Below are 13414 nucleotides of genomic sequence, written 5' to 3'. Positions count from 1 at the left end.
GAACAGTATTAAGACTGACATATCACCTGGGTAATAGCCGATTTTCATCAGATTTGGAGGTACTACTAGGATGAATGATAATAAAATATATACCTAATCGCTGCCTGTCTGTCGATAGAGCTAATTGCTGTCATTGAAAAGACTAAATTGTTTAAGAAAAAGAGAGAGAAAGAGAAAGTCATTCTTCATTGAAGCTATCTCCCTGTATCATTGGAAACCTATTTTTAGTACCTATAGAAGTCATGATTTTTGAATTTATTAGGGGTTGTGATGAATGATAAAACAAATCATCCATTTACATATCTTGACACTGCTTTGGAGAATACTCATTTCTTACAAGCAAGTGTCACACTGTATATAAAAGCTGGCTAATTGTGTGCTAATCTTCTGCATTATCTAGAACTCTCTGAGGTGGTATTCTATCAATAGTAATATTAATTTTATTTATTTCAAATGTACGAAATATCTTCTAAAACCCTATTTCTTTTATAATTTCTTCTCCCTTACATTGTATAATTTTGCATTCAGCTGCTAATTAAGATTAGGAGTGAAAATTATAGAATACATATCCACTTTAAACCATCAAGCTTTTATAATACATGAAGATAGTAATATTTTATCCATTTTAAATGTAAAATGAGAGAAGACAGTTAAGAACATTACTAGATGTTGTGTTTGTTTTCATGTTTTTTTTTCCACACAGTTCAATAGTTTCATTGATCTACTGTTTCTTACAAAAATCTGCCATGCTTTGTGAACTTCACTTTCTAATCTCATACAGCAACCCTGCCTTTATGTTATTCCTGCTCTCCCTGGTCCCAGAACAGTAGGGTTGCCTTGACAAATCTATTCAAAAGCCATTCCTCGGCCTTTATTGGTGGGGACTGGGGCCTTTGAAATTCTCTCCTCACTGCAACACAGCTGACATCTTCTTCCAGACAGAATGAATTAAGGAAATACAATAAGACACTTGATCTACCAGTCAAGTATCTTTCCACAGTGAGGACGGATTCCATGGTGCACAACCAGGACAGCAAGCATCTAAAAATACACAATACATGCTTGTTTACCAGGATAGCAATCAGCGATTTTTCCAACATGATTGATAGGATGATTTCTTTTAAAATAAAATCTGTCTGGAAATTCATTGTGTTTGTGTATGTGTGTGTGTCTGCATGTGTGTGTGTGTGTGTGCATATGTTGGAAATTTTTTTAAAGCCATATGAGGTTAATCACATTTTTAAAGCCAGACTTCAAATACACACTTAAAATGTATGGAAGGAATATAGATTATTTTTATTTCATCTGTCTGAGTTGTAAATCATCATTATCTTAGAGGTTTATCCTTAATATTGAAACCTTTGTGTCCTCAGACACACAGCTACAATTCACCAGGTTGTGTTTCTTTTGAACTGTTTGATACAGCCTTCATTGAACCAAGTTGAAGTAAAAATTAAAAGATAGTGTATTTACATGGGCCAGATTTTGAGGAGTAATTGCAAAATTTATTTCCTCTAGTATTACAAAGACAAAGAATATAGTTTTAAAATATCACTATTCTTTCACATGTTCAAATTAATATTTATTTCCATCTAAAAGTTAAAAATAGATACCCTTTTCAATTTCCTCTAATTAAAATCCTAGCCTTCTCTTATGAGTATATTGCATCATAGTTCACAGAAGGTTACATGTCTTCTTAATATCAGGACAGATAACTTGCTGAATTGTAGAAGATGAACTCTTTTCCACAGTCATATTGGTCATGAATAATTACTGACTGTTTACATAAGAGAATTTTTTACAGAGTATGGAAAATAGAGTATACTTACAGTGGTTGATTGTATAGGATAAATTAATCTCTACAGCCTAACAAGTTGGTCTTGCCTTAAATTATGTTTTAACAGAACATTGTCTCTATTACATTGCAGAACTGTTGTAATTGGGTCTCTAGCTCAGAACCGTTAGACACATCAGTGGAGTCCATGCTGCCTGACTGTCCCCGAGTCTCAGCAGGTATGTGTTTGATGAGAGATGTATAGAGTGCTTTTTATTAAGGTGAAAAAATATGCTAATGAAATGTGGAATTCTATTTTGTGAATTAAGCATGTTGTTCTGCCTTGAATCTTTGAATGAATTATTGGTAACATACAGCATGGGTCTCACCCACTACCAGAAGTGCATTAAGTAGCTGAAGATACTTACCATGAAACTCCATAAAGATGAATAGGTGAAACAATGTGAAAGTAATATAGACAGTTGCTGTTGAAGCTTAGGGAGATTAGACGTACATAAATTGAAAATTAGAACAAGGACTGGATCGCTGTACAGGATCTCAGAGTATTTGTCTCTGATTGATTACCAATTCAGTGATCCAATAGGCATTCAAGACTGTGAGTTCAGAGAAGAGACATTGCTGTGGCCTAGAGTCTAGAGAAGTTTTTCATGTGAAAGATTCTGGCTGGGCCTTGTGTGTTAGATAGGACTTGGATTATAGGAAGACATGCAGGGTGGTATTCTAGGCAAAAGAAACAGCAGTATAAGGAATAAGGGCTGGAATGGATCAGAAGATATTCACAGGGGGCAAAGACAAGACTGGCCTGTCCACTGAAAGAAAAGAGGTAGCGGGGTGAGCACCTGAGGAAGCAGGTGAGCTCCAGACAGTTGAAGAGTGGCATTGATTTCCATCCTAAAAGGTGGGTCACTTTAGTCTCTAATCTCTAGGTAAGAGGAAAGAGTGACATTTTTCATTACTTTCTGATTTTGGCTTTCACAATTTTGATGGTAAACACAAACTGATCAGTGGTGTCTGGTTATGTTACAGAACAGAAATGGGTTTGCTTTGGTCATAGATGCCAGAGAATGAGTAGAAGTTTTAAACATGAACTACCTCATATAACAACCATAAGAGATAGCTAATCGCTAAGCAAAGTTGCATACACGTTTACATATTTGAAGGAAATAATTTGGAGAACAGTTCAACTACTAGGTAAAGAACTATTATTATAATTAAATTTCACCATCATTAATACCTAAACTTGAACTGAGCTTCACTATCATTATAACTAAACTTTTCAGGTCTGTCAATCAGAGTTCAGTCAGAGCAACAGACTACTAGGTGATTTATATGCTACAGTGTGTGTGTGTGTGGGGGGGTGTACATTAATTACAATATATTGTCTTTATTATCAGTGATTATGTTCTATAAAGTCTCTGAGAACACTGAATTAGTGAATACTGAATCATTACTCCTAGGGAAAATACAGGATTAGGTTCCTGCAAGCTTCTGGTCACATTTTCATCGACCAATCAATATATCACTTTGTTTTATGAGTGTTTCAGTTTAAAGACGCCTTATTTAACATATATTGTTAATTCGCTAACATTGAATTCACAGTCAACAGCACTGTAACTCATGCCCTAATGGGACTTATTTTCTCCATAAGACACATCACTGTCTTAACACTTCAGCACGATACTTGGACGCCATTTCAGAGAAAAAAATCACCAACAAAAGCACAAAAATGTGGAAAACATGGCACTAAATAGTCTACAAAAAGGACACTTGTTTACAGTACAAGAACTGGAACAAGAAGGCAAAGCATGGCCTTATTTCACCTTAGTTAGGAATGTGTGTGTTGAGCAACTCAAATTTTTCACCACGTTGCACATGTGCATATCCACAAATGACCACAAAAGCACCATGAGTATTGATTTGGGGATTTACAGATAAATTTTAATAAGTAGGTGAATTCAGAAATATGGAATTCACAAATAATGAGGATTGACTGTATATAGTAAAGGATATATTACAGAGATTTGACCTGGGATTTGATCAGAGCTGGTTAAGCAGTCTCTATAAGAATGTCGACTTGGCAAGCAATGCTGGAGCTGAGTCTACAGAGCAGACAGTTGTTAAGGGAAGATGTTATGTAAAGGGGTGGAGAGCAAGAATGAGCTGGAACGCATAAGCATGAGCTGGAGCCCATGAAGATGGACTTAAACCCATGTCAGTTCTTGTGGCTTCTGTCCTTGGTGGTGTGGGTGTCCTGTAGAAGCAAGTGCCCTTTGTCCTGATAACCACTGCCTTGTGCCACCAAGTGAACCAGCAGATAAACAACGTGTGTGAGCTTGAAATTGTTGCTGCTTCACTTTAACTCTCCAGATTTCCCACAGAAGTCTCCCTTTTGTACCATTCGAACTAGAGACACACAGATTGAAAAGGAATTCTGGGAAATGTAGTTCAACCTAGCCAAATTGCCACATTACGGAGCCTCCACAGTTCACCGCTTGTCAACTTGGCACTCATATACATCTCCTTAAACCAGACAATCTCCAAATGAAGACATTAATGAAGTCTTGCTTCCACCTAACATGATACAACTATCCCGTGTACAATCGAAAATACACTAAAAAGGAGGATACAAAGCCCATTTTTTGTCCTTGGCTGATAGTTCATTCTTCTCATCTTTGGTATCCTATAGTTTAAATACTGAGGGATAAAGCTAATTACTATTGACACATCTTACATGAGATGTTAAGGGAGTAAGAGAGAAGAAAACAAAAATATTTAGTATATATATTCATATCAAAATGAGGAAATACTCATAACTATTACATTCCTCATTTTTGCAACTGGTCAGGTAGCTGTAGCTGGTATGTATAACTACCTTCATTCCATATTCTCTTTGCTTTCAGCAAGCACCTCAACTGGTCATGGTCTCTTGCCTGGTGGGATGACCTGTATCTTCATTCCTGAAGGGTCTGGGCTATTAGCAATCCTGCCTGACTTACATTATTGTAGTTTTCTATTGACACGAATCACAGAAAACATTAACAGATGACCTAGAGAATTTCCTGCACTACAGACACTCCTATTTACCCCCATTGTGTAGTAGCAACTCAATTTTTCCTTAGTAATCAGGATCAATCACCCTAGCCAATATAGTAACACTCTCTGTTGCTTGTTAATCCAGTGGTATAAGGATTCCAAAGTGGCAAGATGGCAGTTTCAGCTTTCAGTTCAGTGGAATCGTTGTGACACCTCATGGAAGCATTCCTCCATATGGAACCTTTAGACCAACAGAGCCTAAAGTCATGGGAATGGGAAGCAGTTCTTTTGCTAGTAGATCCCTAAGGGTAATGAGAAGAGAATCCAGCCCCATTTCTACTCCTCATTCCTAGATCTGGGAGAAACATCACAGTGTATTAAAGGCTGATTTAGAGCACATAACGCATCTGGAAGGACATTGTCTCAGCTCTACAAGGTGTTGTCACCTAACCAGGCACCGTAACTGACTGTTCAAAAAGTCATTCCAGGGCTTCCCTGGTGGCGCAGTGGTTGGGAGTCCGCCTGCTGATGCGGGGGACACGGGTTCGTGCCCTGGTCCAGGAGGATCCCGCGTGCCGCAGAGCGGCTGGGCCCGTGGGCCATGGCCACTGAGCCTGCACGTCTGGAGCCTGTGCTCCACAACAGGAGAGGCCACAACAGTGAGAGGCCCATGTACCGCAAAAAAAATAAATAAATAAATAAAAGTCATTCCACCATTCTATCAAGCCTACTGCTTAAGAATAATGGGGAGCATGGTAATACCAGTGAATGCTGGCAGATCTCAGGCTCTTTCTTGTCCCCTCGCTTGCTCCCTCTGATGGAAGCCAGCTGCCATGTTGTGAGCTGCTCATGCAGAGGCCTATGTGGCAAGGAATTGGTGTCTCTGGCTGAGAGCCAGTGAGGATCTGAAGCCTGCCAACAGCCACGAGAGTGACCTTGGAAAAGGATCCCCTCCCAGTTGAGCCTTGAGATGACTGCAACCTCAGCCAACACCTTGACTGTGGCCTTGTGAGAGGCCCTGAGCCAGTCATCCAGCTAAGTCACACTCAGATCCAGGACCCTCAGATGCTGGGACTGATAAATGTGTTTTGTTTTAAGCTGTGAATTTTGGAGACGACTTGTTCCACAGCAGTAGATAATTAATACAACAGGCTTACTTCAACTCTGGTGGTCGCCCAAGCCTAAGCAGAAAGAAACCTTAACTTTTTTTGAGACTAAAGCTTTGTAAGGTTCTTCTTATCTCTGATACCTTAGGGTTTAAGAGCAACTCTTTCAAAAAAAGGCACTAAAAAGTTCTTTGAAGACAATTTATTTCTACCCTTTCTCTTCCACTACCTCATTAGACTTTGTGGTACAGTTTACCAAAGATAAGATATTTTCTTCTTTATCACACTCATTTGATCTTATACTAAGTCGTCAGCTCTTCTCTGAGCTTATACTTAAGCTTATACTATTCAGCTCTTCTCTTACCAAATTTTTCTTAGAACAGAACTTGCTACTTTCTGTAACCTTCTATTTCCTGTGGGTGTTTATTCCAACAAATTTAGCTTAAATCAGAAGGAGATTTCATGTACACTCCGCAGCATACACAGTTGTCCCCCACTTTATGAAAGCTTACTTTATGCCACTTCACTTTTATGAAAGACCTGCATTAGTACCAGTTTCCATTAACAGAAGGAAATCCAAAGAGGATTTTTGCTTTTAGGAAGAAAGGCGAAAGCAAAAATAGCATTCAGCATTTGTTTTCAGGGAGCCGTTATAGAGGCAGCAAGTACCCTGAGCTGCAAGAGTGACACCACTAAGCTCCTTCTCTGGGAACTACACTCTGCATCTCAACATCAAGTTGCCATAGCTTAACTGTGCATGTAAACATCTGTGCCTTATCTCGATTTATTTTGGGCATCCACTAGCAAGAGTGCCCTAAGGTAGTTGCTTCTTCACTTTACATCATTTTGGCTTACGAAAGGTTTCACAGGAGTTACTCTACTTTCAGATAGTAGGGGAAACCTGCATCCATTTATTCCTCAAATATTTATTGAGCAATTATTATGTTCCAGGTACTGTTCTGGAAGCTGGGGACATAGCAGTGAACAATAGCTTATAATGACTTTTTTTTCCCCAAAAAAACTTTCCTGGCCCTCTGCCAGTGGGTAGTTTGCTCCTTTTGAATTTGGCATCAACACTAGGTTGCATCAATTGAGAGAACAGTTAGGGCCAGTACCCCCAGCATTTTCCATACCTACTTATAGAAATTGAACAGGTTTTCAATCAAAATCAGCAATTTCCCTCAGAGTCCTAAAAAAATGTTGAACATTTTTATGACATGATCAACATTATTATGACATGATAAAAATGGAATTTTAAAGAAGATTAACTTAGTTAATGAATAAAAAACAGGAGCAAGAAGCCGGAGGCAGTAGACTCAGCAGGATGTGACAATAAAGCCAGTATATGTGGTTGATGGTGTGAACTGGAGTGGTGGCGGTGGGAACAGAGAGGATAGGAGAGCTGTAACAAATATGACTTGGGAAGAATCTATACTCCTTGATGATAAACAGATTGAATGTGGAAGCTAAGGGGAGGGAGAAGACAATGATAAGCTCCAATGAAAAGTAACTGGGATAATGAAAATGTCATTACCAGAAGTACAGGGGAGCTGGAGGGGGAAATCAATTACGGGCAAGAAATGATGAAATTGTTTTATGACCTACTTAATTGAGATAATGATAGTTGAGGTGATGGCAGGAAATTCAAGTAGAAATGGCAAATGTTGTTTAAGTACCTTTGAAAGACTTGAAATTCTCTGATTAATAATCCTATTACTATAATTTAATATGGTAAGATTATTTGAAATTTTCAACGTGTACTGACCACAGGTTAGTAATGGATGTCCAGACTATCCGTTCAATTTAGTGAAGGCTTTTTTTTTCCAGATTTCTAAATTATGAAGTTTTTTTTCTTGTTATAATTTGCTTTTTATCTTTTGACTAGACGTTTCATGGTCAAAGCAATGAAATTACCTGTAAAAATACATACTCATTTAATATTGTATTTTTTCATTTATTACTAAATATGTTTCCCTTTACCCCAAAAATAGATCTAATGCTCATAAAAGCTCTATTTTATGAATGTTGTTTACCTATGCATATATATTTTAAAAGCAGGTATAATAAAATTTTTAAATTGTACTTAAAATACGCTGATAATTATTTTCAGTACAGTCACATTGTTTTTATTTTTCTTTTGAAAGCAACTGTAATACTTGACAACTCCACACTTAAGAATTGTCAGCATTGTATCTTATATTGTACTTAAAATGAAGTCTGACTTTTCAGTTATTATAACATATAGTGAACGGTGGATATTTGAGGGATCTTGAATACGTGCCAAGTGACTGGTTCCCCCACTTTATTTTAATAGTATTTCGTACTAGTGAAAATCAACACATTGAAAACGTTATTCAGAGAAATATATAATAGGTTAATAGGATATATGTTTATTGTATAGCCCACATTTTGGTTGTTTATGTTTATTATAAAATGGCAACAGCAAATATCTGCCTCACTTATAGAAATGTTATGAAATGTTACAAGGACAATTTTTTAGTATCTGGAGGGATAGTTTAGTTTTATCAGGAGGAAGGCACTGTGAAAATGTAATGTGGCACTATATATTCTCATTAGTCATTTTAGAATTTAAAACTGTCATTTGTTTAAAAACAATTATTGATTATTTTAATCCTGTAGAAATGGAAAAAGCATTTACAGAAATATTTTCCCTTCCATTTTCTTGTCTCCAATTCTATTTTTAAATAACAAATAACTTAGTTATTCATGTTTTCCTGTGTTCTCTGTGACACTGGTAAGAGTCACAAAACCATAGTCACAGAAAGACAGAAAATATAATGGAGAAATCAAAAGGAAGACTAATAGTCAAAAGAAAAATGTTCAGTAGGACATAGAAATCAGGAGACAAAGCTGAAAGAAACTAGGGTAGCAGTAAAGATGAAATTAGAAATGATCTTATATGGTGTGTTGCTTCCCCAAAATAGCAAATATAATTTTTAACTGTGTATGAGCAGACATTCTTCTGGGTGAAAGGAAAGCAAAATATAAATGTCTGAAAGCAGACAAGGTTATAGAGCACTGATATCTTCTGACTTCTTACAAGTCTGGACACAGCTTGCTTCGGCTGGTCTATGACTGACAGTCCACTCTTTGCCAGGTGGGTTCTAACTGGGCCTAGGTGTGGGTAAGTACTGCTACTCAGGCCCACATACTTTCAGCCCCCTCCGAATGTGCTCCCTCCCTGCCTGTCTGGGTATATGCTTTCAGTCTGCATGCATTCATTCAACAAGAATTCAGTGTGGACCAGACATTGCTGCAGGTGCCAGGGACATAGCAGTGAATTACAGCAGATAATGGTCCCACCGTGGAGCTTACATTCTAGTAGGTGATACAGACAGTAATAAACAAGATAAGTAAGGAGAGTATATATGTAGTATGTTAGATAGTGGTCATCGGTAGGAGAAATAGAAAACAAGAAGAAAGGACCTGAAGTGAGTGTATGTGGAGGGGAGGATTCGAATTTTTAGGAAGGTGGCCAGGGAAGGCCTCTCTGAGAAGATGACACTTCTAGGACATTCCTTCTAGTCCTGATCTTCTACCGTTTCCCACTGGTAAAGTCAGTACATATTTGCCTATCTGACTTTAGAGATCCTTTTCCTAGACTTCAGGGTATCTACTTAGGTCTGAAATCTTCGCCCTTACGTGCTCCCTGCAGTCTCTTGTTCTGGGTTCTTGAAAACCTGACCTTCTCATCGGATCCACTTTACCAGTCCTCTGAGGTTTATGGTAACCGTAAAGCATAGTTAGCAGAAAGCTATTAAAGTTATTCCACTCTTCCTTAAGCAACATGTGCAGAAAAGTATAACATTTGTATGGCACTCTGGACATAAGCAACCTTGACATAAGAGAAGGTTGCTTATGTCCGGAGTTGAATGGACAGAGCCCCTCCTGGCTGACATGAAGGGTGAGAGGATCAGTATTCTCACATACCTGTGACCCTTTTGTACCAGGCACACAGGATGGAAAGCTCTTTCCACCTACCATTAATGAAATACCTGAACCTAGATTCATTAAAACTATGCGGACTAGGTGTCTGATTCCTGTCAATATATTCCCTCCCCAAACTTGTATCCATCTCAGTTTTTCTTGCCTTTGTCATGGCTTGAGATAGCTTTTTCTTTTTTATTTCAGCTTACTTAGAACCCTTGATGTAAATCTGTGTAAAATTTAGAAAATTAAAAGTATAAATGGTTAAAAAAAAAAAGAAGAAGAAGAAAAGAAAAAGGGGAGGGCTTCCCTGGTGGCGCAGTGGTTGAGAGTCCGCCTGCCGATGCAGGGGACGCGGGTTCGTGCCCCGGTCCGGGAGGATCCCACATGCTGGGGAGCGGCTGGGCCCGTGAGCCATGGCCGCGGAGCCTGTGCTCCGCAACGGGAGAGGCCACAACAGTGAGAAGCCCGCGTACTGCAAAAAAAAAAAAAAAAAAAAAAAAAAGAATTAAACTTGAAAACTTACTGTATTTAGATGATCCTGTCTTATTCTGGATATAGAAGGAGGCCATTAATGGAACCCTAATTTTTCTTTGCTTAAATAATCCAGATTGTTTACACTGACTAAAATACTGAATATTTGCTAAATATTCACTTCACTTTATTGCTGAAAACATATCTTGAGGAAATGACACTAAGGAGTTATATCTTTTCTTTATTAGTGAATAATCACTTCCTTCTAAAGTTACCAATGAAACATCAACGGTAATTGCTTCTAGAATGTGGTATCATTCACAATGTGTAGACAAATTGAGTTGTCTAGTATGTTTTTAGACATAGCTCAAATTAATTAGGTAATTGAAAATCTATACTTTGCCTTGTAAACAGACTTTAAAATTCAGGACATCTTAGCATATATGATACTGTACCACTTTTGACTACATGTACTGCTCAAGAATTCTAGCACTCTTTCTTCCATTCAAAGGGTATATATTCTAATACTTTAAGTGGTGTTTTCATTAACTAAATAGCACTTTTCAGGCAGTTTTTGTTCATTACTGTAGCTGTTATTCATAGGTTAGTTTCCCTATTCATTGTTCTGTGCTACCTTATAATTATTAGTTAATATTAGGGATGAGTGTTCTGAAAGTTGACCACTAGAAATTCTTGTGTTTTCAGCGAATTATTCATTGTAATTAGCTGGAATCAAGCACTTTGGGGAAATAACTGATCAGATACTCATTTAAAATAATCTAACTATATGAATGATATTTATGTAGATCACCAATATTTGCCCTGATTATATATATGTACTTAATTAGGTCCAATATTATCCTGTGATTTTGACTTTTCCAGTGTTCCAGTAATCACAGTGAAAAGTAGTCTCACTCCAGAAATCTCACTTTAAAAAAAAATTAAAAATAGCCACCATGTTTTTTACAGTTTTCTGAACCAATTTGTGAAAAATTCGTCAAAGAATTTGGCAGTAAAGGTGGCAACTCTCCTTTTACTGAGCTAACTTTTCCCTTTAAAGATAAAAAGTTTTTAATTATTTTGGAATGCTTTTGGATAAATAACCAAATAATATGAATTTATATTTGTACTTGAAAATTGTTTAAGTTACGAGTAAATTTGTGAGAGATATTATTTTTACAGTCCGCATAGCAGTGTCTCATGGCTCTTAGTGCTATGTCCCTAGTTGTTGGAAAAGTAAGTCAGGACCAGTGATACCTAAGACAGAGATCTTCATTCTTTTTAAACAGATATTAAGTATTGATCTCCCCTCCCATGGCTGTCTGTGCTTCACTTGTCCTCTTTTTCTCCTTTCCTCTGTCAGCTGTATGGGTCAGTGCTCTGGATGGCTCTCCCTGGGTCTGTATATTGCCCTCAGACTCTCTCTCTGTCATCTCGTTCAGTCTCTATGTGTGGTTCTTTTCTTATAATTTTTGTCTTCTGTGTCTCCCTGGCTTCATTGTCCCCCACCTGGAGACTCTTTGTCCTGCAGCCTATGGAATCACATCTCCCCCAGCCCACCATCTCTGCCTGCCCCTTCCTGACCTGTGTGGTTTGCCTGGGTCCACTGCCCCTCACTTCTCTTTGACCAGCTGTGTGATATGTGCCTCCCATCTACACCCTCCCTGCCTGCTCTGTCTTGTCACAGACAGACATCAAGTCACCAGTGATAAATCTGTCTGCTGGCAAAAATACCCCCAAAATATACCCCTTCAGAGAAACTGCATTGCTTTCTAGTAGTGATTCAGAACTTCTAAACTAAACATTCTGTGTTACTGAAATGAAAATGCAAAAGAGAACATTAGGCACCATAGATAGGTCAAGTATTTACCATTTGTAAAATCCTAAGATGTTCTAAGTTGATTATCAGCACTTTAAAGCAGGGGTATATTTTTAAAAGATTTTGTCTCATCATAGTTCTTAAAATATAGTCCTTTAAAGGAAAATAGTTTCATTTAATGAAAAATATTTTAAAGATAATTTGATCAATGACTTCAGCTTTTAGGTATTAACATTGGTTTAACTGATATATGATATCTAAATATTCTTTGAGAACTGGTACTAGTATTTCCATTCATATTATCTCTATCATAATATCCCCTTCAACCATACATATTTCACCCCAAGTATTCAATATGTTATACCAATAAATAAAGAAATCGTGTACCAGCTAGTTTATGCATGTTTTGAATAATCTCATGGTACAATCCTTGACAAAATTCAGTTATTTTACATAATTTCTTAATTTCTAAAGTATTATAGAAGTTACTTGTTTAAAATTTTGGGCAAATAAACATATATATCATTTTAGGCTTTGTATAGCAATGATCTTTATAAATGAGACTTTTGTAAGAGACCCTAAATTGAAATTTTCTAATAACTTTCTAAAATCAATACTGGCTTAGAGATTCTTTTGTTTTTAGCTAGTTTCAGACATTTTAAAAGAGCAAAGTGAATTTTTTCTTTTAATTTCCTTTTAATAAATTGCCTTTAAAGAAATTGAGTCTTCTTTCCATTATAATTTGTGTGGCAAAGTAGCCACACCTTTCCTGCTTAGTTTCCAGAAGGATAGTGATTAAATTTAAAATAAGACATTGTTAATTTAAGACCACAGATACAAATGATTAAATATAACCAATATGTGGGAAAGCTATTTGTGGAACTAGATGATATGCAGGTTGAATTTTATAATAAAAAGTATAGTTTTCCATAACCATTGTAGTTTAGATTTTTATAGCACTTCTCTTTTGAAGGAATAATCCCTCAGCATTATTTGGCTTTACTTTTCTTCAGAAATAATATCAAGCATATAAAATCAACACTGGCAGCAAAGCTTAAATTTTAGAAAATCCAAATTTAATTATTTTTACCAATTAATTAGTTTTTGACTTAATTAATTTCCCCTAAAATTAGAGCCTAATCCCATGTCTTACTTCAAACTTGAGTTATTCTTGGTTCTCTTGGGGTAAGAAACTAACTGTAAATATTTATTCCTTAATTGTACAAAGATTTATTGAGT

At 36.9% G+C, this 13414-nt stretch overlaps 1 protein-coding gene across 5 annotated transcripts in view; it reads left to right on the top strand.

Annotated features, from left to right (window-relative positions):
• The window catches only part of ARB2A (ARB2 cotranscriptional regulator A), a 436918-nt gene that overhangs the window by 284432 nt on the left and 139072 nt on the right, over positions 1–13414 (top strand). For all 5 annotated transcript variants that reach the window (XM_060093155.1, XM_060093158.1, XM_060093157.1 and 2 more), the window contains one exon: positions 1929–2013. In XM_060093155.1, the coding sequence (XP_059949138.1) occupies positions 1929–2013 (85 nt within the window). The remainder of the gene's footprint in view (positions 1–1928; positions 2014–13414) is intronic.

This window comes from Mesoplodon densirostris, chromosome 3, assembly GCF_025265405.1.
Source record: "Mesoplodon densirostris isolate mMesDen1 chromosome 3, mMesDen1 primary haplotype, whole genome shotgun sequence".
Lineage (NCBI taxonomy): Eukaryota > Metazoa > Chordata > Mammalia > Artiodactyla > Ziphiidae > Mesoplodon > Mesoplodon densirostris.
Note: the sequence above shows the minus strand (reverse complement) of the source record. Positions and strands in the feature narration are given on the sequence as shown.